The sequence below is a fragment of the Mustelus asterias genome, chromosome 29 (assembly GCF_964213995.1).
Source record: "Mustelus asterias chromosome 29, sMusAst1.hap1.1, whole genome shotgun sequence".
NCBI lineage: Eukaryota > Metazoa > Chordata > Chondrichthyes > Carcharhiniformes > Triakidae > Mustelus > Mustelus asterias.
This window is the reverse complement of record NC_135829.1, coordinates 22,088,049-22,114,921: the sequence shown is the minus strand read 5'-3', so window position 1 is coordinate 22,114,921 and position 26,873 is coordinate 22,088,049. Positions and strand designations below refer to the sequence as shown.

The window sequence follows — 26,873 nt, the reverse complement described above, 5'->3', positions numbered from 1 at the left end:
TGCTCCCTCTTTGTTTTGCTCTCTGTGTTTCATTTTCTGTGTTTTGATCTCTCTGTGTTTTGCTCTCTCTGTGTTTTATTTTCTGTGTTTTGCACTCTCTGTGATTTATTTTCTGTGTTTTTATCTCTCTGTGTTTTGCTCTCTCTGTGTTTTGCTCTCTCAGTGTTGTGCTCTATCTGGGTTTTATGTTCAGTGTTTTGCTCCCTGTGTGTTTTGCTCTCTCTCTGTTTTATTTTCTGTGTTTTGCTCTCTCTGTGTTTTACTTTCTGTGTTTTGATCTCTCTGTGTTTTGCTCTCTCTGTGTTTTAGTTTCTGTGTTTTGCTCTCTCTGTGTTTCATTTTCTGTGTTTTGATCTCTCTGTGTTTTGCTCTCCCTGTGTTTTATTTTCTGTGTTTTGCTCTCTCTGTGTTTTGCTCTCTCTGTGTTTTGCTCTCCCTGTGTTTTATTTTCTGTGTTTTGCTCTCTCTGTGTTTTGCTCTCTCTGTGTTTTATTTTCTGTGTTTTGATCTCTCTGTGTTTTGCTCTCTCTGTGTTTTGCTCTCTCTGTGTTTTATTTTCTGTGTTTTGCTCTCTCTGTGTTTTGCTCTCTCTGTGTTTTATTTTCCGTGTTTTGATCTCTCTGTGTTTTGCTCTCTCTGTGTTTTGCTCTCTCTGCGTTTGATTTTCTCTGTTTTGGTCCTCTGTTTTATTTTCTGCGTTTTCTTCTCTCTGTGTTTTGCACTCTCTGTGTTCTGCTCCCTCTGTGCTTTGCTCCCTCTGTGTTTTATTTTCTGTGTTTTGCTCCCTTTGTGTTTTGCTCTCTGTGTTTTGCTCCCTCTTTGTTTTGCTCTCTCTGTGTGTTATTTTCAGTTGTTGCTCTCTCTGTGTTTTGCTCTCTCTGTGTTTTACTTTCTGTGCTTTGATCTCTCTGTGTTTTGCTCTCTCTGTGTTTTGCTCCCTGTGTTTTGCTCTCTATGCATTTTATTTGCTGTGTTTTGATCTTTCTGTGTTTTGCTCCCTCTGTGTTTTGCTCTCTCTGTGTTTTATTTTCTGTGTTTTGCTCTCTCTGTGTTTTACTTTCTGTGCTTTGATCTCTCTGTGTTTTGCTCTCTCTGTGTTTTGCTCCCTGTGTTTTGCTCTCTATGCATTTTATTTGCTGTGTTTTGATCTTTCTGTGTTTTGCTCCCTCTGTGTTTTGCTCTCTCTGTGTGTTATTTTCTGTGTTTTGCTCTCTCTGTGTTTTATTTTCTGTGTTTTGCTCTCTCTGTGTTTTGCTCTCTCTGTGTTTCATTTTCTGTGTTTTGCTCTCTCTGTGTTTTATTTTCTGTGTTTTGCTCTCTCTGTGTTTTATTTTCCGTGTTTTGCTCTCTCTGTGTTTTGCTCTCTCTGTGTTTGATTTTCTTTGTTTCGCTCTCTCTGTGTTTTATTTTCTGCGTTTTCTTCTCTCTGTGTTTTGCACTCTCTGTGTTTTGCTCTCTCTGTTTTGCCCCCTCTTTGTTTTGCTCTCCCTGTGTTTTATTTTCTGTGTTTTGCCCTCTGTGTGTTTTGCTCTCTCTGTGTTTTATTTTCTGTGTTTTGCTCTCTGTGTTTTGCACTCTCTGTGTGTTGCTCCCTTTGTTTTGCTGTCTCTGTTTTATTTGCTGCATTTTGCTCTCTCTGTGTTTTGCTCTCTCTGTGTTTTGCTCTCTCAGTGTTTTATTTTCTGTGTTTTGCTCTCTCTGTGTTTTGCTCTCTCTGTGTTTTGCTCTCTCTGTGTTTAACTTTCAGTGTTTTGCTCTCTCTGTGTTTTGCTCTCTCTGTGTTTAACTTTCAGTGTTTTGATCTCTCTGTGTTTTGCTCTCCCTGTGTTTTATTTTCTGTGTTTTGCTCTCTCTGTGTTTTGCTCTGTCTGTGTTTTGCTCTCCCTGTGTTTTATTTTCTGTGTTTTGCTCTCTCTGTGTTTTGCTCTCTCTGTGTTTTATTTTCTGTGTTTTGATCTCTCTGTGTTTTGCTCTCTCTGTGTTTTATTTTCCGTGTTTTGATCTCTCTGTGTTTTGCTCTCTCTGTGTTTTGCTCTCTCTGTGTTTTGCTCTCTCTGCGTTTGATTTTCTGTGTTTTGGTCCTCTGTTTTATTTTCTGCGTTTTCTTCTCTCTGTGTTTTGCACTCTCTGTGTTCTGCTCCCTCTGTGCTTTGCTCCCTCTGTGTTTTATTTTCTGTGTTTTGCTCCCTTTGTGTTTTGCTCTCTGTGTTTTGCTCCCTCTTTGTTTTGCTCTCTCTGTGTTTTATTTTCAGTTGTTGCTCTCACTGTGTTTTGCTCTCTCTGTGTTTTACTTTCTGTGCTTTGATCTCTCTGTGTTTTGCTCTCTCTGTGTTTTGCTCCCTGTGTTTTGCTCTCTATGCATTTTATTTGCTGTGTTTTGATCTTTCTGTGTTTTGGTCCCTCTGTGTTTTGCTCTCTCTGTGTTTTATTTTCTGTGTTTTGCTCTCTCTGTGTTTTATTTTCTGTGTTTTGCTCTCTCTGTGTTTTATTTTCTGTGTTTTGATCTCTCTGTGTTTTGCTCCCTCTACGGTTTGCTCTCTCTGTGTTTTGCACTCTCTGTGTTTTGCTCTCTCTGTGTTTTGCTCTCTCTGTGTTTTATTTTCTGTGTTTTGCTCTCTGTGTTTTGCTCTCTCTGTGTTTTGCTCTCTCTGTGTGTTATTTTCTGTGTTTTGCTCTCTCTGTGTTTTATTTTCTGTGTTTTGCTCTCTCTGTGTTTTGCTCTCTCTGTGTTTCATTTTCTGTGTTTTGCTCTCTCTGTGTTTTATTTTCCGTGTTTTGCTCTCTCTGTGTTTTGCTCTCTCTGTGTTGATTTTCTTTGTTTCGCTCTCTCTGTGTTTTATTTTCTGCGTTTTATTCTCTCTGTGTTTTGCACTCTCTGTGTTTTGCTCTCTCTGTTTTGCCCCCTCTTTGTTTTGCTCTCCCTGTGTTTTATTTTCTGTGTTTTGCCCTCTGTGTGTTTTGCTCTCTCTGTGTTTTATTTTCTGTGTTTTGCTCTCTGTGTTTTGCACTCTCTGTGTGTTGCTCCCTTTGTTTTGCTGTCTCTGTTTTATTTGCTGCATTTTGCTCTCTCTGTGTTTTGCTCTCTCTGTGTTTTGCTCTCTCAGTGTTTTATTTTCTGTGTTTTGCTCTCTCTGTGTTTTGCTCTCTCTGTGTTTTGCTCTCTCTGTGTTTAACTTTCAGTGTTTTGCTCTCTCTGTGTTTTGCTCTCTCTGTGTTTAACTTTCAGTGTTTTGATCTCTCTGTGTTTTGCTCTCCCTGTGTTTTATTTTCTGTGTTTTGCTCTCTCTGTGTTTTGCTCTGTCTGTGTTTTGCTCTCCCTGTGTTTTATTTTCTGTGTTTTGCTCTCTCTGTGTTTTGCTCTCTCTGTGTTTTATTTTCTGTGTTTTGATCTCTCTGTGTTTTGCTCTCTCTGTGTTTTATTTTCCGTGTTTTGATCTCTCTGTGTTTTGCTCTCTCTGTGTTTTGCTCTCTCTGTGTTTTGCTCTCTCTGCGTTTGATTTTCTGTGTTTTGGTCCTCTGTTTTATTTTCTGCGTTTTCTTCTCTCTGTGTTTTGCACTCTCTGTGTTCTGCTCCCTCTGTGCTTTGCTCCCTCTGTGTTTTATTTTCTGTGTTTTGCTCCCTTTGTGTTTTGCTCTCTGTGTTTTGCTCCCTCTTTGTTTTGCTCTCTCTGTGTTTTATTTTCAGTTGTTGCTCTCACTGTGTTTTGCTCTCTCTGTGTTTTACTTTCTGTGCTTTGATCTCTCTGTGTTTTGCTCTCTCTGTGTTTTGCTCCCTGTGTTTTGCTCTCTATGCATTTTATTTGCTGTGTTTTGATCTTTCTGTGTTTTGCTCCCTCTGTGTTTTGCTCTCTCTGTGTTTTATTTTCTGTGTTTTGCTCTCTCTGTGTTTTATTTTCTGTGTTTTGCTCTCTCTGTGTTTTGCTCTCTCTGTGTTTCATTTTCTGTGTTTTGCTCTCTCTGTGTTTTATTTTCCGTGTTTTGCTCTCTCTGTGTTTTGCTCTCTCTGTGTTTGATTTTCTTTGTTTCGCTCTCTCTGTGTTTTATTTTCTGCGTTTTCTTCTCTCTGTGTTTTGCACTCTCTGTGTTTTGCTCTCTCTGTTTTGCTCCCTCTTTGTTTTGCTCTCCCTGTGTTTTATTTTCTGTGTTTTGCCCTCTCTGTGTTTTGCTCTCTCTGTGTTTTATTTTCTGTGTTTTGCTCTCTGTGTTTTGCACTCTCTGTGTTTTGCTCCTTTTGTTTTGCTGTCTCTGTTTTATTTGCTGCATTTTGCTCTCTCTGTGTTTTGCTCTCTCTATGTTTTGCTCTCTCAGTGTTTTATTTTCTGTGTTTTGCTCTCTCTGTGTTTTGCTCTCTCTGTGTTTTGCTCTCTCTGTGTTTGACTTTCAGTGTTTTGCTCTCTCTGTGTTTTGCTCTCTCTGTGTTTAACTTTCAGTGTTTTGCTCTCTCTGTGTTTAACTTTCAGTGTTATGCTCTCTCTGTGTTTTGCTCTCTCTGTGTTTTGCTTTCTGTGTTTTGCTCTCTCTGCATTTTTTTTCCTCTGTTTTGCTCTCTCTGTGTTTTGCTCTCTCTGTGTTTCATTTTCTGTGTTTTGCTCTCTCTGTGCTTTGCTCTCTCTGTTTTGCTCCCTCTTTGTTTTGCTCTCTGTGTTTCATTTTCTGTGTTTTGATCTCTCTGTGTTTTGCTCTCTCTGTGTTTTATTTTCTGTGTTTTGCACTCTCTGTGATTTATTTTCTGTGTTTTTATCTCTCTGTGTTTTGCTCTCTCTGTGTTTTGCTCTCTCAGTGTTGTGCTCTATCTGGGTTTTATGTTCAGTGTTTTGCTCCCTGTGTGTTTTGCTCTCTCTCTGTTTTATTTTCTGTGTTTTGCTCTCTCTGTGTTTTACTTTCTGTGTTTTGATCTCTCTGTGTTTTGCTCTCTCTGTGTTTTAGTTTCTGTGTTTTGCTCTCTCTGTGTTTCATTTTCTGTGTTTTGATCTCTCTGTGTTTTGCTCTCCCTGTGTTTTATTTTCTGTGTTTTGCTCTCTCTGTGTTTTGCTCTCTCTGTGTTTTGCTCTCCCTGTGTTTTATTTTCTGTGTTTTGCTCTCTCTGTGTTTTGCTCTCTCTGTGTTTTATTTTCTGTGTTTTGATCTCTCTGTGTTTTGCTCTCTCTGTGTTTTGCTCTCTCTGTGTTTTATTTTCTGTGTTTTGCTCTCTCTGTGTTTTGCTCTCTCTGTGTTTTATTTTCCGTGTTTTGATCTCTCTGTGTTTTGCTCTCTCTGTGTTTTGCTCTCTCTGCGTTTGATTTTCTCTGTTTTGGTCCTCTGTTTTATTTTCTGCGTTTTCTTCTCTCTGTGTTTTGCACTCTCTGTGTTCTGCTCCCTCTGTGCTTTGCTCCCTCTGTGTTTTATTTTCTGTGTTTTGCTCCCTTTGTGTTTTGCTCTCTGTGTTTTGCTCCCTCTTTGTTTTGCTCTCTCTGTGTGTTATTTTCAGTTGTTGCTCTCTCTGTGTTTTGCTCTCTCTGTGTTTTACTTTCTGTGCTTTGATCTCTCTGTGTTTTGCTCTCTCTGTGTTTTGCTCCCTGTGTTTTGCTCTCTATGCATTTTATTTGCTGTGTTTTGATCTTTCTGTGTTTTGCTCCCTCTGTGTTTTGCTCTCTCTGTGTTTTATTTTCTGTGTTTTGCTCTCTCTGTGTTTTATTTTCTGTGTTTTGCTCTCTCTGTGTTTTGCTCTCTCTGTGTTTCATTTTCTGTGTTTTGCTCTCTCTGTGTTTTATTTTCCGTGTTTTGCTCTCTCTGTGTTTTGCTCTCTCTGTGTTTGATTTTCTTTGTTTCGCTCTCTCTGTGTTTTATTTTCTGCGTTTTCTTCTCTCTGTGTTTTGCACTCTCTGTGTTTTGCTCTCTCTGTTTTGCTCCCTCTTTGTTTTGCTCTCCCTGTGTTTTATTTTCTGTGTTTTGCCCTCTCTGTGTTTTGCTCTCGCTGTGTTTTATTTTCTGTGTTTTGCTCTCTGTGTTTTGCACTCTCTGTGTTTTGCTCCCTTTGTTTTGCTGTCTCTGTTTTATTTGCTGCATTTTGCTCTCTCTGTGTTTTGCTCTCTCTGTGTTTTATTTTCTGTGTTTTGCTCTCTCTGTGTTTTGCCATCACTGTGTTGTGCTCTCTCTGTGTTTTATGTTCAGTGTTTGCTCTCTCTCTGTGTTTTGTTCTCCCTGTGTTTTGCTCTGTCTGTGTTTTATTTTCTGTGTTTTTCTTTCTCTGTGTTTTGCTCTCTCTGTGTTTTGCCCTCACTGTGTTGTGCTCTCTCTGTTTTATGTTCAGTGTTTGCTCTCTCTCTGTGTTTTGTTCTCCCTGTGTTTTGCTCTCACTGTGTTTTATTTTCAGTCTTTGCTCTATCTGTGTTTTACTTTCTGTGTTTTATTTTCTGTGTTTTGCAGTCTCTCTGTTTTATTTTCTGTGTTTTGCTCTCTCTGTGTTTTATTTTCAATGTTTACTCTCTCTGTGTTTTGCTCCCTCTGTGTTTTGCTTTCTCTGCGTTTGATTTTCTGTGTTTTGCTCTCTCCGTGTTTTATTTTCTGTGTTTAGCTCTCTGTGTTTTGCTCTCTCTGTGTTTTGCTCTCTCTGTGTTTTATTTTCTGTGTTTTGCTCTCTGTGTTTTGCTCTCTCTGTGTTTTGCTCTCTCAGTGTTTTATTTTCTGTGTTTTGCTCTCTCTGTGTTTTGCTCTCTCTGTGTTTTGCTCTCTCTGTGTTTAACTTTCAGTGTTTTGCTCTCTCTGTGTTTTGCTCTCTCTGTGTTTAACTTTCAGTGTTTTGCTCTCTCTGTGTTTTGCTCTCTCTGTGTTTTGCTTTCTCTGTGTTTTGCTCTCTCTGCATTTTATTTCCTGTGTTTTGCTCCCTCTGTGTTTTGCTCTCTCTGTGTTTTGCTCTCTCTGTGTTTCATTTTCTGTGTTTTGCTCTCTCTGTGTTTTGCTCTCTCTGTGTTTCATTTTCTGTGTTTTGCTCTCTCTGTGTTTTGCTCTCTCTGTTTTGCTCCCTCTTTGTTTTGCTCTCTGTGTTTCATTTTCTGTGTTTTGATCTCTCTGTGTTTTGCTTTCTCTGTGTTTTATTTTCTGTGTTTTGATCTCTCTGTGTTTTGCTCTCTCTGTGTTTTATTTTCTGTGTTTTGCTCTCTCTGTGATTTATTTTCTGTGTTTTGCTCTCTCTGTGTTTTGCTCTCTCTATGTTTTATATTCCGTGTTTTGATCTCTCTGTGTTTTGCTCTCTCTGTGTTTTGCTCTCTCTGTGTTTTATATTCCGTGTTTTGATCTCTCTGTGTTTTGCTCCCTCTGTGTTTTGCTCTCTCTGTGTTTTACTCTCTCTGTGTTTAGCTCTCTCTGTGTTTCATTTTCTGTGTTTTGCTCTCTCTGTGTTTTGCTCTCTCTGAGTTTTATTTTCTGTGTTTTGACCTCTCCGTGTTTTGCTCTCTCTGTGTTTTATTTTCTGTGTTTTGCTCTCTCTGTGTTTTATTTACTGTGTTTTGATCTCTCTGTGTTTTGCTCCCTCTACGGTTTGCTCTCTCTGTGTTTTGCACTCTCTGTGTTTTGCTCTCTCTGTGTTTTGCTCTCTCTGTGTTTTATTTTCTGTGTTTTGCTCTCTGCGTTTTGCTCTCTCTGTGTTTTGCTCTCTCTGTGTTTTATTTTCTGTGTTTTGCTCTCTGTGTTTTGCTCTCTCTGTGTTTTGCTCTCTCAGTGTTTTATTTTCTGTGTTTTGCTCTCTCTGTGTTTTGCTCCCTCTGTGTTTAACTTTCAGTGTTTTGCTCTCTCTGTGTTTTGCTCTCTCTGTGTTTTATTTTCTGTATTTTGCTCTCTCTGTGTTTTATATTCCGTGTTTTGATCTCTCTGTGTTTTGCTCTCTCTGTGTTTTGCTCTCTCTGTGTTTTATATTCCGTGTTTTGATCTCTCTGTGTTTTGCTCCCTCTGTGTTTTGCTCTCTCTGTGTTTTACTCTCTCTGTGTTTAGCTCTCTCTGTGTTTCATTTTCTGTGTTTTGCTCTCTCTGTGTTTTGCTCTCTCTGCGTTTTATTTTCTGTGTTTTGACCTCTCCGTGTTTTGCTCTCTCTGTGTTTTATTTTCTGTGTTTTGCTCTGTGTTTTATTTTCTGTGTTTTGCTCTCTCTGTGTTTTGCTCCCTCTACGGTTTGCTCTCTCTGTGTTTAGCACTCTCTGTGTTTTGCTCTCTCTGTGTTTTGCTCTCTCTGTGTTTTATTTTCTGTGTTTTGCTCTCTGTGTTTTGCTCTCTCTGTGTTTTGCTCTCTCTGTGTTTTATTTTCTGTGTTTTGCTCTCTGTGTTTTGCTCTCTCTGTGTTTTGCTCTCTCAGTGTTTTATTTTCTGTGTTTTGCTCTCTCTGTGTTTTGCTCTCTGTGTTTAACTTTCAGTGTTTTGCTCTCTCTGTGTTTTGCTCTCTCTGTGTTTAACTTTCAGTGTTTTGCTCTCTCTGTGTTTTGCTTTCTGTGTGTTGCTCTCTCTGCATTTTATTTCCTGTGTTTTGCTCTCTCTGTGTTTTGCTCTCTCTGTGTTTCATTTTCTGTGTTTTGCTCTCTCTGTGTTTTGCTCTCTCTGTGTTTCATTTTCTGTGTTTTGCTCTCTCTGTGTTTTGCTCTCTCTGTTTTGCTCCCTCTTTGTTTTGCTCTCTGTGTTTCATTTTCGGTGTTTTGATCTCTCTGTGTTTTGCTCTCTCTGTGTGTTATTTTCTGTGTTTTGCTCTCTCTGTGTTTTGCTCTCTCTGTGTTGTGCTCTATCTGGGATTTATGTTCAGTGTTTTGCTCCCTGTGTGTTTTGCTCTCTCTGTGTTTTATTTTCTGTGTTTTGCTCTCTCTGTGTTTTATTCTCTGTGTTTTGCTCTCTCTGTGTTTTATTCTCTGTGTTTTGCTCTCTCTGTGTTTTATTTTCTGTGTTTTGCTCTCTCTGTGTTTTATTCTCTGTGTTTTGCTCTCTCTGGGTTTTATTCTCTGTGTTTTGCTCTCTCTGTGTTTTATTTTCTGTGTTTTGCTCTCTCTGTGTTTTATTCTCTGTGTTTTGCTCTCTCTGTGTTTTATTCTCTGTGTTTTGCTCTCTCTGTGTTTTATTCTCTGTGTTTTGCTCTCTCTGTGTTTTATTCTCTGTGTTTTGCTCTCTCTGTGTTTTATTCTCCGTGTTTTGCTCTCTCTGTGTTTTATTCTCTGTGTTTTGCTCTCTCTGTGTTTTATTTTCTGTGTTTTGCTCTCTCTGTGTTTTATTCTCTGTGTTTTGCTCTCTCTGGGTTTTATTCTCTGTGTTTTGCTCTCTCTGGGTTTTATTTTCTGTGTTTTGCTCTCTCTGTGTTTTATTTTCTGTGTTTTGCTCTCTCTGTTTTATTTTCTGTGTTTTGCTCTCTCTGTGTTTTATTCTCTGTGTTTTGCTCTCTCTGTGTTTTATTCTCTGTGTTTTGCTCTCTCTGTGTTTTATTCTCTGTGTTTTGCTCTCTCTGTGTTTTATTCTCTGTGTTTTGCTCTCTCTGTGTTTTATTCTCCGTGTTTTGCTCTCTCTGTGTTTTATTCTCTGTGTTTTGCTCTCTCTGTGTTTTATTTTCTGTGTTTTGCTCTCTCTGGGTTTTATTCTCTGTGTTTTGCTCTCTCTGTGTTTTATTTTCTGTGTTTTGCTCTCTCTGTGTTTTATTCTCTGTGTTTTGCTCTCTCTGTGTTTTATTTTCTGTGTTTTGCTCTCTCTGTGTTTTATTCTCTGTGTTTTGCTCTCTCTGTGTTTTATTTTCTGTGTTTTGCTCTCTCTGTGTTTTATTCTCTGTGTTTTGCTCTCTCTGGGTTTTATTCTCAATGTTTTATTTCCTGTGTGTTGGGCCGCAGGGCGGAACCTTCCTTCGCGGGTTCGGGATTCCGAGCGGAAGGGGATCGAGTGCGGACGGCAAGATGGCGCTGAGCTGGTGAGGGGGAGCGGTGCGTCGGGAATGGGGAATGGGGCCGGGTTTGCGGGGCCGTGCAGACAGTTTGCGGAGCCGGAGATCTTGGAGTTTGTGGAAAAGTTTCAGTGTTTGAGGAGCTGCGAGTCCCAGAATTGTTATTGTTCCCCCTGGATCTTCATGTGTACACTGCTGGGGGGGAGGGGTTTCAAGTTTATTTACTCGTGCCACAAGTAGGCTTACATTAACACTGCAATGAAGTTACTGTGCAAATCCCCCAGTCGCCACACTCCGGCGTCTGTTCGGGTACACTGAGGGAGAATTTAGCCTGGCCAATGCACCCTAACCAGCACGTCTTTCCGACTGGGAGGAAACCGGAGCACCCGGAGGAAACCCACGCAGACACGGGGAGATTGTGCAAACTCCACACACACGCACACACACACACAGTGACCCAAACCGGGAATCAAACCCCTGTCCCTGGCACTGGGAGGCAGCAGTGCTAACCACTGTGCCACCATGCCATCCCAGGGAGCTGTCAGTGAGGGGGGTGTCTGTGAGCAGGGGGTGAGGGGGCAGTGTGATGGGGACAGGGTGTCTAGGTTTCAACTGGAACTCACTGACTGATTGTGAGTGTGGACGGCAATATCTAAAAGCTGCATGCACCAACTGTACCTCTTCCTCTCCTTCCCCAGGAATGCTGAGCCCAGGAATGGGATTCACGAGTTCTTTTCCCATCAGATGTACGCTCGCTACTCCATGGCCCCCACCTTCTCCGAATTGTGGGCCTTAGTCAGTAGGTACTGGAATTTTCTGTATTCTCTCTTCCCCAGTCACGGTTCCTCTGCAAGATGCATTGTGCTTTCTGCAAATCGTGGATTTTGTTATCTAAATGGAATTAAAAACAGTGGGTCCAAAGTATCTGGGTAAGCTGAGCAGCTACAGAGAATAATCAAAGGTCCGTGGACTTTATAACTGGAGGACTAAAATACAACAGGTAGAATTCCTGAGTTACACAAATTTCGTATTCGTGTACACAAATGCAGAATAGTGAGCATGTCTGGGCGCACACCTTAGAGAGGATATACTCGTTTTGGAAGGCGGTTGGTGTTGGTTTACTAGAACAGTACGTGGAGTTGAAGGGTTAAAATAGGAAAGATTACACAAAGTACCGTTGCAGTCCCTGGAGTTTGAAAGGTTATCGTGTGATTTGGTCAGGCAGAAGAGAATAGTTTAATTTGGTGTTATGTTTGGCACAACATCATGGGCCGAAGAGCCTGTTCCTGTGCTGTCCTGTTCCATGTTTTATTTCAAGGTGATATCAACAGCTTCAACAGATATCAACAGAAGACAGAGGGTGGTAGTGGAAGGGTCTTTTTCCGGCTGGATGCCTGTGACTAGTGGTGTTCCGCAGGGCTCTGTATTGGGACCTCTGCTGTTTGTGATTTATATAAACGATCTGGAAGAAGGTGTAATTGGGGTGATCAGTAAGTTTGCAGACGACACGAAAATGGCTGGACTTGCAGATAGTGAGGAACATTGTCAGAGGCTACAGAAGGATATAGATAGGCTGGAAATTTGGGCAAAGAAATGGCAGATGGAGTTCAATCCAGATAAATGCGAAGTGATGCATTTTGGTAGAACTAATGTGGGGGGAGCTATACGATAAATGGCAGAACCATAAAGGGTGTAGATGCGCAGAGGGACCTGGGTGTGCAAGTCCACAGATCCTTGAAGGTGACGTCACAGGTGGAGAAGGTAGTGAATAGGACGGGGCATAGAGTATAAAAGTTGTGGTTTGATGTTGCAGTTGTATAGAACGTTGGTTCGGCTGCATTTGGAATACTGCGCCCAGTTCTGGTCGCCACACTACCAGAAGGACGTGGAGGCTTTAGAGAGAGTACAGAGGAGGTTTACCAGGATGTTGCCTGGTATGGAAGGGCTTAGTTATGAGGAGAGATTGGGTAAACTGGGGTTGTTCTCACTGGAAAGACGGAGGATGAGGGGTGACCTAATCAAGGTGTATAAAATTATGAAAGGCATAGATAGGGTGAACGGTGGGAAGCTTTTCCCCAGGTCGGTGGTGACGTTCACGAGGGGTTGTAGGTTCAAGGTGGGGGGCAGGTTTAACACGGATATCAGAAGGACGTATTTTACGCAGAGGGTGGTGGGGGCCTGGAATGCGCTGCCGGGCAAGGTGGTGGAGGCGGACACACTGGGACGTTTAAGACTTATCTAGATAGCTACATGAACGGAGTGGGAATGGAGGGATACAAAAGGATGGTCTAGTTTGGACCAGGGAGCAGCGCGGGCTTGGAGGGCCGAAGGGCCTGTTCCTGTGCTGTATTGTTCTTTGTTCTCTGTCATATTCTAAAATCTATTACCAAACTTTTCAAGGGTAATTTAAGTAATTCTAAACTCTAAAGTACTAGATGTTTGCAACTGTCTTTCGCAAATCACATTTGATGCTGGATCAGTTCATTTTAAATTTGAGATAGATTTTTGTTAACTAAAAGTATTGAGGAATGTGGGCCATAGATGGGTCTATGGATCGTAGATTAGCCATGATCTTGTTGAATGATGGGACAGACTGTGTTCCTCTCCTTAATCCCTGTTTGGACACAGTCGAGCAGAGAGCAGCAGCAGTGAGTTGGCATGTCTTTTTAATCACCAGTCAGGTTGCCCATATGGAAGATAACTTCGTGCCAGTTGTTTAAAAACAGAGCTTCCCCTGAGCTTTACGTTGAGAAACTCTGCCGGGTTCGTTTCACTGCTTCTGGCTGAAAGTTCAAAAGTTTTCTCGACTTGTCCTGCCCGTACTCTGTTGGCAGAGGAGGCGTGGGCATTGGTCACTATGTTCCCTCGACTGTCGTTGTCTTGTTAAACTGCTCCATGTTTAACTACTGAGGGAAAGTGTAGTTATTGGATGGAAAGGTGTCAGCCAGCACTCGGTGGTAGCACTCTCACTTTCAGGTCCCTTGTGGATTTGAGCTCCAAGCCAGCAAGAGTTCCAGGCTAACATTGTCAGAGCTGCTGCTGCTAAACAGAGGCCCTGACTTTCTTCATAGGCGAATCCGATGGCACTGCTTTCATGTGGAGTTTGAGAAGAGTTCTCTCTGGGGTCCTGATCGATATCCCCCTAAACAACATCACTAAAGCAGCTTACCTGGTGACCATCTCGCTGGTGTCTGTGGGAGCTTGCTGTGCACCAATTGGCTGCTGCTTTTTTTTTTGACCACATTTCAAAAACACTTCATTCTGTCAAGCACTTTCGGATGTTCCTGAAGTTGTGAAAGGTGCTACCGAAATCAATTCCTCCTTTAGCTTAGCTGAATTGTCAGCTTGTGCCAGTTGACAGCGCACTCATCTTTGGGTCAGAGGTTTCTGGGTGCTCCACATAGCACCAAGCTTGGGATGACACTGTGCTGCAGCGCTGAAGGAACGATGGATATATTACCCACCCATAATTACCCTGGAGCATTAAATGGTGCAGAGATGACCCCAGCGTGGGGCTGGAGTCATGTGTAGGCCAGAGGCGATCAGCACTGCAGTTTTGCTTTCCTGAGGAATATCCATCTGGTCGTGACAGCGGTTTGTCAAATTGGTGTCAGCTTCCCAATTCCCAGCATATTGACTCCAGCTTTGCACTGCATGGCGGCAGAGTTTGCCTCATGACCTCTCGGTTCAGCCGGGGAGGCAGTGACATCGTGGTGCTGTCACTGGACTCGTAATCCAGAGACCCAGGATAATGCTTTGACGACCTCGGTTCGAACCTCACCAGGGTTAAATTGAATTCAACAAAAATCTGTGATTAAAAGTCTAATGACGACCATGTAACAATTGTCAATTGTTGTAAAAAAACCCACCTGGTTCGCAAATGTCCTTTAGAGGAGGAAATCATTGAATAGAATCCCTACAGTGCAAAAGGAGGCCATTCGGCCCATCTGCACCACAAGCCCACCCAGGTCCTATTCCTGTAAACCCCACGTATTTATCCAACTAACCCCACGTATTTACCCTACTAACCCTCCTGACACTAGGATCTATTTAGCATGACCAATTAACCTAACCCGCACATCTTTAGACATCTGCTCTCCTTACCTGGTCAAGCCTACAGGTGACTCCTAGCTGCACAGCAATGTGGGTGAATCTTAACTACCCTCTGAAGTGGCCCACTCAATTTAAGAGCAGTTAGGGATGGGCAATAAACATTGGCCCAGACAGCGATGCCCACATCCCATGAATTAATTTTTAACAAGTCAGAATGGCTGGGATGTGTTTGCCAAGTGGTTTTGGCTAATGCCTTGTAGAATTGGAGTTTGTTTCCGGTTTGACTGCAGCATGAAGCAGAGTGCATCTCTGCCTGCAGACTCTGTCTCTGGCCTATACCCAGCACGAATGAGAAACCAAGACAATTTAATGTGGAAACTACCTTAGTGGCAGAATGCAACCCACAAGGGCTGATCTTTCGATGAGATGCTAAACCAAGAGGGGGGTTAAATAAACAAAGTGTTTGGGTGAAGAGTTACATTAAGTAGAGGGTGAGGAGGCTCTTGCATCAACCCAGCATGGAGCAGTTGGGCTGAATGGCCTGTTGCTGTGCTATACTTCAGTAAAATTAGTGGCGGTGAAGTGAGTGGTTCTGCAACTGTGCTGCCTCGAATTGCCGTGTTGTACTGTTGGCTTGTGCTGATTTTAAATTGTGAGCCACATGAGAACGAGCCCTGTTTTGCTTTCCTGCCAGACAAACAACGGAAAACACTGAGACTTCTCCCACCCCGCCTGAAACACAGCAGACTCCTGAGCCAAGCAGCAAACCTGAACCAAGCACTCCAGGCAATCAGACCACCAAAGGTGCAGCCGTATTGTTTCCGCTCCCTGAACCCAGAGTGCCTTATTCCCATTTCTCCTCGCTCAGCGAGAGGGACCAAAGGAACTATGTGCAGTTCATGGAAAAATTCAGGAACTTCCACAGGTCTGGACACATATCGGCAAGAATGGCAGAATATCTAGCGCAGTATTCTGTGAGTAAACTCAGCAACATTTGGAACACACTTTTGAATTTTAAAGCGTTGATTTTTGAATGCCATCAGAATTGAGTGGGTTTATCCACAGTCCAAACGTCAGGGACTCCATCCCATACACTTTCGGGGGCATTCATTTCCTCCATAAAATAATCAAGCCGCATTGTCCTTTCACCCTACAGCATATCCTTCTATTCCTTTCCCACTCATGAGCTTCCTCTTAAAATGACTGTCGATACAAACATAAATAGAAGCAGCATGATGGGGGTGGCACAGTGGTTTAGCACTGCCGCCCCACAGCACCAGGGACCCGGGTTCGATTCCTGGCTTGGGTCTGTGCGGAGTCCGTGCGTTCTCCCCGTGTCTGCGTGGGTTTCCTCCCACAGTCCAAAGACGTGCTGGTTTGGCTGTGCTAAATTCTCCCCCAGTATACCCGAATAGGCACTGGAGTGTGGCGACTAGGGGATTTTCACAATAACTTCATTGCAGTGTTAATGTAAGTCTACTTGTGACACTAATAAATATACTTTTACTTTAGGAGTAGGCCGTTCAGCCCATCAAATCTACTCCGCCATATGATCACTGTTGACCAGAAGAGCTACGTCAGTTCCACCTTCTTGCTGTTTTTCTTGATTCCCTTAATACACAAACATCCACTGGTCTTTGTTGGGAAGTTTCTCAACAACTGAGCACCCACAGCTCTCTGGGGTAGAACATTCTAAAGATTCATAACCCTCTGAGTGAAGAAATCTCTCCTCATCTCAGTCCAAAGTGGGCAACCCTTTATTCTGACACTGAGGCCCCATGTTCGAGATTCCCCAGCCAAGGGATAGATCCTCCTTTTGCAATTTACGTCACTAGCTTAGATGAGGGCGGTGCAGATACGGTAGCTAAATTTGCAGATGAAACAAAGATCTGTGGGAAGGTATGTTGTGAAGTGGACGTGTGGAGAGTGCAGGTGGATATGCAAAGGTTGAGCGAGTGGGTAAAAATTTAGCAGATGGAGTATAATGTGGGAGAATTAAATTGTTCACTTTGCTAAGAAGAGTAAAGAAGCAGAGTATTATTTAAATAGAGAACTGTGCAGAATTCCGAGGTGCAGAGGGATCTAGATGTTCTCGTGCATGAGTCAAAGGTTGGTTTGCTGGTACAGCAAGTAGTTAAGAAGGCTTGGTATGCTGTCCCTTATTGTGAGAGAAATGGAACATAACGGTAAGGATGTTATACAGGACATTAGTGAGACCACATCTTGAATACTGTTCAAGGCCGTTTTGGCCTTCCTATTTAAGGATGGATATTAATTTGTTGGAGGCAATTCAGAGGAGGTTTGCTAGATTGATACCTGGAATAAACGGGTTGCCTCTTGAGGAAGGGTTAGGCAGACTGGGCTTGTTTCTACTGGAATTTAGAAAAGCAAGGGGTGACTCAGTTAGAATCATAAAATACCTACAGTGCAGAAGAAGGCCATTCGGCCCATCGAGCTTGCACCGACAACAATCCCATCCAGGCCTTTTCCCCGTAACCCCATTTATTTACCCCACTAATCCCCCTGACACTTAAGGGGCAATTTAGCATGGCCAATCAACCTAACTTGCACATCTTTGGACTGTGGGAAGAAACCGGAGCACCTGGAAGAAACCCACGCAGACACGGGGAGAACGTGCAAACTCCACATGGACAGTGACCCGAGCCGGGAATCGAACCCGGGTTCCTGGTGCTGTGAGACAGCAGTGCTAACCACTGTACCACCATGCCGCCCCAATTGAAGCATATAAGATCCTTGATGGTCTTTACAAGGTGGACGTGGAAAGAATGTTTCCTCTTGTGGGCGATTCCAGAACTCGGGAACCCCTGTTTTAAAATTAAGGGTCGCCCTTTTAGAAGAGAGATGAGCAGAATGTTTCTCTCTGAGGGTTGTGCGACTTTGGAACTCTCTGCCTCAGAAGGCAGTGGAGACGAGGTCACTGAATAATATTAAGGCAGAGATAAACTCTTGTTAGCCGTGGGAATCGGAGGAAATCGGGAATAAATGGGAATGTAGAATTTGAAACAGAGATCAACCATGATCGTAATGGCAGAGCAGGTTTGAGGGGCTGAATGGCCTGTTCCACTCCTATTTCTTATGTTTGTATGTTAACCTTGTCGAGACCTTTAAGAATTTTCAATACTTCACAGAGGTGACCTTGCATTCTTCGAAGCGAATGAGCCCAATCTCACCTCATAGGACAATCCCCTCATCCCAGGAATCGATCTAGTGAACTTTCATTGCAGTCCCTTTGAGGTTTATGCGCCCTTCGATGAGGGGATGATACTGTACCCAGTGCTTCGCTAAGGCTGTGCATAATTGCAGAAAGACCTCCCCACCTTTGCACTCCAATCCCATTGCAGGAAAGGCATAATACCATCTGATTTCCTAAGTGCTTGCTGCACCTGCATGTGAACTTTGATTCATGTACATGACACCTCAGCGCTTCTGGCTCCCAACGTTACCCGGTTTCTCATTATTTAAAAAATATTGCGTTTTTACGTTTTTCCTTCCAAATTAGATGTCATCACATTTTCCAACTTTATATTTCAGCTTCGATGTGCTCATCAACTCACTTTATCATATGCGGCGGCACAGTGGTTAGCACTGCTGCCTCACAACACCAGGGACCCGGGTTTGATTCCCGGCTCGGGTCACTGTCTATATGGAGTCTGCACGTTCTCCCTGTGTCTGCGTGGGTTTCCTCCGGGTGCTCCGGTTTCCTCCCACAGCCTCAAAGACCATGCCAGTTAGGTGCATTGGCCGTGCTAAATTGCCCCTTAGTGTCGGGAGGACTTGCGAGGGTAAATGCATGGGGTTACGGGGATAGGGCCTGGGTGGGATTGTGGTCAGTGCAGACACGATAGGCTGAACGGCCTCCTCCTGCAGTGTAGGGATTCTATGATAATTGTAGCCCTTTGCATTCTCCCAGTCACTTTGCATCGTCAGTAAATTTTGGGCAAGTGACACTCGTAGAATCATAGAATCCCCGACAGCGCAGAAAGAGGCCATTTGGCCCATCGAGTCTGCACCGATAACAATCGCACCCAGGCCCTATCCCCATAACCCCACATATTTACCCTGCTAATCCCCCTGACACTGGGGCAGGGGGATGGGGGGGGGTCAATTTAGCATGGCCAATCCACCTAACTTGCACATTTTTGGAGTGTGCGAGGAAACCGGAGCACCCAGAGGAAACCCACGCAAACACGTGGGGAACATGCAGAGTCCGCACAGCCAACCACCCGAGGCTGGAATTGAACCCGAGTCCCTTGCGCTGTGAGGCCGCAGTGTCAATAACCGTGTCACCATTCGCGTTACTTCACTTAATTTACTAAGTCTCTGTATTTGAAGTTGAACTTGTGTGGGGATCTGTTCCAGGAGCTGAAGTATGCTGTCTGGAAAGAAACGCAGGACTTTATGAAATACCTGCAGAATGTGGCGAGAATATGCGCTGAGGATTACAACATCATTAGTCCTGATGCGGTCAGCTACACTGAGGTAACACGTCCGGGTTAACAGTCCAGGAATTACTGACATGCTTGTGTACGGAAATGTCCAATATTTACTTTTTTTTTTCCTACTCCACAACTGTGAGCCCTGGATTTAATGAGTCTGGACTGGAGTGTGTATTTGAATTCAATGATAGATTTAACCCCTCCCTGGAGTGGCTATAAAGGGTCCTGTGTAAAACCAGTCCTACAATGATTTGTCATGACAATAATCCTTGCTTCATTAACCTCGATGCTGTCTGTGGTATTCTGCTCTTTGTTTCGACTGAAAACAGAAGCAAATTTTTCATTCAGTAATTCTGCCGTGTTTTTTGCCTGCTACAGTTGTAATGCCTTGATCTGTTAAAATTCACCTTCTCTAACTTGTACTATACTTATTGATAGCGCTTGAGATTTTTCTTGTTCCCTGTTTGCCTCAGGAGTTTCTCGGCCTATTTTGTTCCTTTTGATGATCCTCCAAGTGCGGGTTATTGTCACGGTTCCTTCATCCCTGGCCTTCTCTCTCCTCCTGTGGTTTAAAATTGGCCCTAACGACTTTCGTTGTTACATTGTCCGAGTCGTTCAGGGTTTTCAGTTGATGGTGCTCTGACCTCTCAGTCCAAAGTGCGTGGCCATGATGTGGGGATGCCGGCGTTCGACTGGGGTGGGCACAGTAAGAAGTCTCACAACTTAAAGTCCCAACAGGTTTATTTGGAATCACGAGTTTTCGGAGCGCTGCTCCTTCATCAGGTGGACCCACTCGCCTGATGAAGGAGCAGTGCTTCGAAAGCTCATGATTCCAAATAAACCTGTTGGACTTTAACCTGGTGTTGTGAGACTTCTTACTAAAGGTTGTGGACTCAAGACCCAGTCCAGGACAGCAGCATAAACATCTAGATTGACATTGCAGTGCTGTACTGAGGGAGTGTTGCACTGTCAGAGGAGCTGTCTTTCTGATGTGCTCTTAAGCTAACGTCGACTTGCATGTGAAAAATCTCCTGGCATTAGTCTGGGAAGCTGGAAGTGCTCCTGGTCACGGTTTCTCCATTTATCAACAGCATATTAATACTTCATTTGTTTCCTGTTTGTGGGATCTTGCTGTGCACAAGTTAGCTGCTGCATTTTCCCACATAACAATGATGACTACACTCGAGATGTGATTCCGATGAGGTGTTCAGACCAGAGGGCAGCAGGGTTCTTAGTTGAAGGGTGAGATGCTGCTCCTGATATTTGTGTTGGACGATATGGAAAGGACGGACTGGGACTATGAGGAAGGGTTAAACCATTGAGACAAAGGTCGCTCAGGGTCACAGGGGTGGCTAGATCGCCAGTATGGTCAACTGATCCACATTCGATGTTCCCATTGAGAGGGGAACCACACTTGGTGCAGCGACACGGGATTTGCTCTTTCTGTGCAGTAGTGTATACAGGAATTGACAATTCCACATAGTCTGGCTGCTGATCCCAGCCTTCGGCTGTCCATCTGGGGGTCCACCTGCCCTCTGGCTGCTGATCCCACCCTCCCCCTGTCCAGCTGGGGTCCACCTGCCCTCTGGCTGCTGATCCAGGACAGCGAGCGTTTATAAGTTGTTCCGGAAATGTTTCGAGTTGCTGGGTGGCGATGTTTTCTGAACGTGTGGTGCCCAGAAATGGATACAGTTCACCAACTTTTTTTATTCATTCGTGGGACATGGGCATCACTGACTAAGCCAGCATTTATTGCCCATCCCTAGTTGCCCTTGAGAAGGTGGTGGTGAGCTGCCTTCTTGAATCGCTGCAGTCCATGTTCTGTGGGTTGCCCCACAATGCCGTCAGGGAGGGAATTCCAGGATTTTGACCCAGCGACTGTGAAGGAACGGCGATATATTTCCAAGTCAGGATGGTGAGTGGCTTGGAGGGGAACTTGCAGGTGTTGGTGTTCCCATGTATCTGCTGTCCTTCTTCCTTCTAGATGAAAGTGGTCGTGGGTTTGGAAGGTGCTGTCTAAGGATCTTTGGTGAATTGCTGCAGTGCATCTTGTAGATGGTACACACTGCTGCTACTGAGCGTCGGTGGTGGAGGGAGTGGATGTTTGTGGATGTGGTGTCAATCAAGCGGCTGCTTTTCCCTGGATGGTGTCGAGCTTCTTGAGTGTTGGAGCCGCACCCATCCAGGCAAGTGGGGAGTATTCCATCACACTCCTGACTTGCGCCTTGTAGATGGTGGATAGGCTTTGGGGAGTCGGGTGGTGAGTTATTCTCTGCAGTATTCCCAGCCTCTGACCTGCTCTTGTAGCTACTGGGGCCTAATTGGTGATTATAAAGGTTTAGAATACTTGTCTTTGTATTGAGTGACCTGACTTGCAAAGCCTAGTATCCCCTATATGTGACAGGAAAAGCAGTGACACCTTTAACATTGAATCACAGGGCCATCTACTGGCATTGCAAGTATATATGATCACTTTGAAATCAGAGGTTAGGGGGAGTTTTCACTGGTGTGTGCGTCCAATGTGGTGAAGTTGTATATGTGGGTGCATGTGTCTATCACAAAACTATGCTCATATTTGTAACCGTGTAACTGCTATTTATTCTTGCACTTTCTTTCCAGGAGGTTCTAATGGCGAGGAATGAAAATGTGAAGAGCTATCCAGAACGTTACAGTATCAGTGAAATAATCAGCATCATGGGAGGGAAATTCATCCCAGATCTCAACCTCCAACTGGAAAAGAAACTCCTGTGCCTGGTAATGGATAGAATGAGCGTCTGCTTCTGATTAATGCTCTGTGCCTCTCATCAGCCCAAGAACTGGGGGCTCAGTGGAGGGTGCAAAACACGTTTCTCATTAAAGTTCTTCCTTGGAAAGAACAGGACAGAAGGTGGCAATCAGCCCTCTACGTTTCTGCCAGCTTTTCAGCTGAATCTGGGCTAATCTGATTCCATTCTATCATGAAACCTCTCCTCTGCACAGATATCTTGCACTCCCCCCCCCCCCCCCCCCCCTCCTCCCCCCCCACCCCACCCTACCCCACCCCCTGCGGCCTCCTCCACCGTCACGATCCGAGTGCCAATGTACTGAGCTCTGCTCTGACTTCACTCGGGATTGAAAGGCTGTGTTTATACTCTATCCCTACTTGCCCAGAGCAGCTGAAGGTTGGGTCCTTGTCATGGATTGTTAGTCATTTCAGTGTCTCATAGAGTCATAGAGATGTACAGCACAGAAACAGGCCCTTCGGCCCAACTCGTCCATGCCGACCAGGTTTCCTAAACTGAGCTAGTCCCATTTGCCTGCGTTGGGCCCATATCCCTCTAAACCTTTCCCATCCACGTACCTGTCCAAATGTCTTTTCAATGTTGTAATTGTACCCGCCTCTACCACCTCCTCTGGCAGCTTGTGCCATATGTGCACCCACCCTCTGTGTGAAAAAGTTGCCCCTCAGGCCCCTTTTAAATCTTTCCCCTCTCACCTTAAACCCATGCCCTCCAGTTTTGGGCTCTCCAACCCTGGGGAAAAGACATTGGCTGATGCCCATTAAGAGTCAAGTCATAGTTTTAAATAGGATTACCATCAATCCCATAAATTTCACATACCCCCCAGAAGACGAGCTATTGAATTGTATTTTGTCTGCCTGTACACATGGATTCCAAAGTTGTGCGAGGAAACCCTCCCATACAGTTTTCACTTTACTGACAGCAGGTTGCTACTTTGCACAGGTGACTGAATGAGCAGTATTTCTGTTAGCTGGTGGGATTCAGGAGTTTATTGTAGTGAGCAATGGCAGCTGGAATGCAAAGGGCTGATGGTCACCTCAGAGGAGATGTAAAGTTAATTTATTCGCCACAAGTAGGCTTACATTCACACTCGTGAAGTTGCTGTGAAAATCCCCGATTCACCACACTCCGACGCCTGTTCGGGTTACACTGAGGGAGAATTTAGCACGGCCCTAATCAGCACGTCTTTCAGACTGTGGGAGGAAACCGGAGCACCTGGCGGAAACCCACGCAGACACAGGGAGAATGTACAGACTCCACACAGACAGTGACCCAAGCCGGGAATCGAACCCGGGTCCCTGGCATTGTGAGGCAGCAGTGCTAACCACTGTGCCGCCTGCTGTGTGAGCTTGTCACAATCATTCATTTTCCAAAAGGGATTACAAAGATGAAAACAAAAGGTGCAGGAAAGATGCAGCAGATCTGGCAGCATCTGTGACGAGAAAAGAGTTAACATTTCAAGTCCGTATGACTCTTCAGAACATTAATTCTGTTTCTGCCTCCACAGATGCTGCCAGATCTGCTGAATGTTTCCTACATTCTCTGTTTTTATTTCTAACTTTAAGCAGTTTGATTTTATTTTCTTTTAGTTTACAAAACTCATCTACTTCCACTGCTTGTAAAGCCACAAAGTATGGGGTGAATATTTGGGGCGCATCGTTTTGATTCGGTAAGAGTCAGGGGAATTGTAAAGGACAAGTTATGCTTTACTAATTTGGTAGAGTTTAGCGAATTGGAGGGAGCAACGGAGTTAGATTCAATAAGATGCCACACAGTAAGTTTAAGTTTATTTACTAGTGTCACAAGTAGGCTTACGTCAACATTGCAATGAAGCTACTTTGAAAATCCCCTAGTCGCCACACTCTGGCGCCTGTTTGGATTCACTGAAGGAGAATTTAGCATGGTCAATACACCTAACCAGCACGTCTTTCGGACTGTGGGAGGAAACCGGAGCACCCGGAGGAAACCCAAGCAGACACTGGGAGAACGTGCAAACTCGACGCAGACAATGACGCAACCCGTGTCCCTGGCGCTGTGAGACAGCAGTGCTAACCACTGTGCCGTCCAAAAGAGTTTTGGATAAATGTGCATGAGGAAAACATATGGAGGGTTGTGGGGAAAGAATAGGGCAGGGGGATCATTGGATTGCTCTATCAAAGAGCCAGGACAGATCTAATGGTCTGAATGGCTTCTCTTGCTGTATTATTCTTTAGATAGAATATTGAGTAAAGATGATTCAGAATGGAGTGACGTGACCCACAGATCAGCACAGGACTTCTTTCTGAATTTCTGCGTGTGATTCGCTGGCATGTTACCAGAATTTACTGATGCCCACAAATGAAAACTTGGTTCCTACATACTTTCAGATAGGATCTTTTTATATAATGGAAATTTCCCAAATACAATTTGTACAAAGGGTAAACCTTTCTGTTGACGTTCCAATGTTTTGGTGAGAAGTGCTTTTTGAGTCAGCTTTCTGCCTCTGTTTCTCCCCCCTTGCCCAGGGCAACGTGTTATTTCTGCGGGTACCGAATCAGGCTTCCTGGCACCAGCTAACGACGGATTACAAAACCCTTGCTGCCTTTACTCCGCCCGCGGAGAAGGCCGCTGCTTTCCATTCCGTAAGTGTTCTTCGCTGGGTGGGTGTGCTTTCAATGTTTGTCCAGCTGGAGAAAAAAATCCAGAGCTGGTTAAGATTTTTAAATGTCATTTAGATAATTGATGGTCTTTCCTGATGCTGCATGGGGAGATTAGAGCAGGAAACACAGGAAAGTAGGAGGAGGCCATTCGGCCCTTCGAGCCTGCTCTGCCATTCATTATGATCATAGCTGATCATCCAACTCAGCCTGGACCTGGCTTCCCGCCATATCCTTTGATTGTGTGGAGAATCACACTGCTCCCTGTTGTAGTCCTTTGAACAATTATTAGCTGAAATGTACCTAAAACCTCCTTGTTCACCTTTTGTGAAGAATTTAACTTGTTTCAAGGTTGTCCATGTTGTATAGAACCTCTGCAGTGTAGAAGGAGGTCATTTGGCCCTTTGAGTCTGCACCGCCATCAATCCCAGCCAGGCAACATCCCCGTCGCTCATGGCCAATCAACCTAACCCGCACGCCTTTGGACTGTGGGAGGAAACCGGAGCACCCGGAGGAAACCCGCGCAGACACGGGGAGAACGTGCAGACTCCGCACAGACAGTGACCCAAGGCAGGAATCGAACCCGGGTCCTTGGCGCTGTGAGGCAGCAGTGCTAACCACTGTGCCGCCCTTAGTAGAATTGATGGTTAAAACTCACAAATCATTGTTCCTGTTCCTCCAAGATCCCCGGCCTCTCCATTTCTGGCCTCTTTAGAGTCCCTTATTTCCATCGCCTTCTGTTAATGGCCAAGCCTTCAACCCTACTGCAGCCTGTGAGCTCGGGATTTCCCTCCCGAACTGTCTCCCTATCTCTCCCATCCTTTTAAGATGCTCCTTAAAACCTATCTCTCTTTGACCCAGCGTTTGATTATTGCCCTAATGAATCTTTACATGGGTCAGTATCTGTTTGAGATCACTTCTGTGAAATGCTGTGGGATGTTTCACTGTGGAAAAGGTGCTATATAAATGCAAGTTGTTATTCCAGTGCGTGATATGTTTTTTTTGGGGGTGGTGGTTTCCAGGACATTAGCAGCGATGCGAATGCAGAGAAATTGAGTGTGAAGTATGGAGCACAGGTATCTCTGACCAGCCAGGCATTGTTTACTCTGTTGAATAATTCTGGGCCAAACTATACAGAACAATGGGAGATTCCCGTACATGTGAAAACCATCTGTGGCGAAGGTATACTTTTCTAATATTTTCTTATCGGCTTTGGTTATGTGCTGCTTATTCATTCTTTGAGTTTACTTTTAACAGATCAGATTGAATAACGTTCATGTTTTAAGTTTTAATTTCATTTATTTATTAGTGTCGCAAGTAGGTTTACATTTACTCTGCAATGAAGTTACTGTGACAATCCCCTCCTAGTTGCCACACTCCGGCGCCTGTTCGGGTACACTGAGGGAGAATTTAGCATGGCCAATGCACCTAACCAGCACGTCTTTCGAACTGTGGGAGGAAACCCATGCAGACACGGGGAGGATGTGCGAACTCCGCACAGACAGTGACCCAAGCTGGGAATCGAACCCAGGTCCCGGATGCTGTGAGGCAGCAGTGTTAACCACTGTGCCACCGTGTAGGTACTGGTGCTGTAAGCTTGTTGCCTGTGTTTTGTAACCATGCATTGACTAGTAAGCGTTCGATCACAAGGGAAGCGAAACCTGGTGAGCAAAGCACACCAGTAATTGTGCGAGAATTCCTGATAAGCCTTTAGTGTATAATGCTGTCTGCATTTATCTCACCCTCTTCAGCCCTCTGTGCATATTTCTTACTCTGGAACAGAAAAGCTTTGTTCTGCTAATGTGCTGTATTTTAGGGTGTACCAACAACAAGTAGTTACATGGAGTCCTTAACAAAATAATGCCCACGGCACTTCATGACAGCATTATAAAACATCACATGACACCAAGTAACATAGACTGCAAGATGGGTCAAAGAGGTAGTTTTTAAGGAGTATAGAACGTTAGTTAGGCCACATTTGGGACACTGTGTCCAGTTCTGGTCGCCACACTACCAGAAGGACGTGGAGGCTTTGGAGAGAGTACAGAAAAGGTTTACCAGGATGTTGCCTGGTATGGAGGGTCTTAGCTATGAGGAGAGATTGGGTAAACTGGGGATGTTCTTCCTGGAAAGACAGAGGATGAGGGGCGACCTAATAGAGGTATATAAAATTATGAAGGGCATAGATAGGGTGAACAGTGGGAAGCTTTTTCCCAGGTCGGAGGTGACGAACACAAGGGGTCACGGGTTCAAGGTGAGGGGGGAAAGGTTCAACACAGATGTCAGGGGGACGTATTTTACACAGAGGGTGGTGGGGGCCTGGAATGCACTGCCAAGCAAGGTGATTGAGGCAGACACGCTGGGATCGTTTAAGACTTATCTAGATAGCCACATGAACAGACTGGGAATAGAGGGATACAAACGAATGGTCTAGTTGGGCACATGAGTGGCGCAGGCTTGGAGGGCCGAAGGGCCTGTTCCTGTGCTGTATTGTTCTTTGTTCTTTGAGTATTGTAAAGGTGCAAAGCATGATAGAGAGCGGGGAGAGGTGTCGGGGAGGGAATTCCAGATCTTGGATCTTAGACAATGAAGGGATGCCAACAATAGTAGAGTGATTAAAATCGGGGATGTTCCATTAGAAGAGCTGTTATGGACAGGAGAGAGAGAAACTGAACTTCACTGTCCGCATTGCAACTGAACTTCACTATCCTCTCCCCATCTGTCCATAAGCAGTGGTGTATTGGAGTTATTTATAAAGTAGGCATGTTTCCCAAACCCTCATTTTATATGGTCTAATTTTAAGTGACTCATAGAAAATTCACGTAATGATTAACTCAAGAGGTTCATTCATTCACACACAAGGAACCAGGGGACGAGTATTCACAACACCTTTCTAGCTTCATTACACACACACACACACTCGATGGGCCAAATGGCCTCCTTCTGCACTGTAGGATTCCATGATTCTACGATATGGGCGTCACTGGCGAGTCCAACATTTATTGCTCATCCCTAGTTGCCCTTGCGAAGGTGGTGGTGAGCCGCCTCTTTGAGCCGCTGCAGCCCCTGAGGTG

The 26,873-nt window shown here is 44.3% G+C and overlaps 1 protein-coding gene across 2 annotated transcripts in view; it reads left to right on the top strand.

The window, feature by feature from the left end:
* Positions 1–9,783: 9,783 nt before the first annotated feature.
* Positions 9,784–26,873, top strand: part of ice2 (interactor of little elongator complex ELL subunit 2) — an 83,812-nt gene continuing 66,722 nt past the window's right edge. Inside the window, exons 1-7 of one of the 2 annotated variants that reach the window (XM_078200176.1) lie at positions 9,784–9,900; positions 10,572–10,676; positions 14,621–14,900; positions 18,307–18,426; positions 21,003–21,137; positions 23,668–23,784; positions 24,822–24,981. In XM_078200176.1, the coding sequence (XP_078056302.1) occupies positions 9,794–9,900; positions 10,572–10,676; positions 14,621–14,900; positions 18,307–18,426; positions 21,003–21,137; positions 23,668–23,784; positions 24,822–24,981 (1,024 nt within the window). In that variant the 5' untranslated portion in view covers positions 9,784–9,793. The remainder of the gene's footprint in view (positions 9,901–10,571; positions 10,677–14,620; positions 14,901–18,306; positions 18,427–21,002; positions 21,138–23,667; positions 23,785–24,821; positions 24,982–26,873) is intronic. The other variant, XM_078200177.1, reaches the window with a different exon arrangement.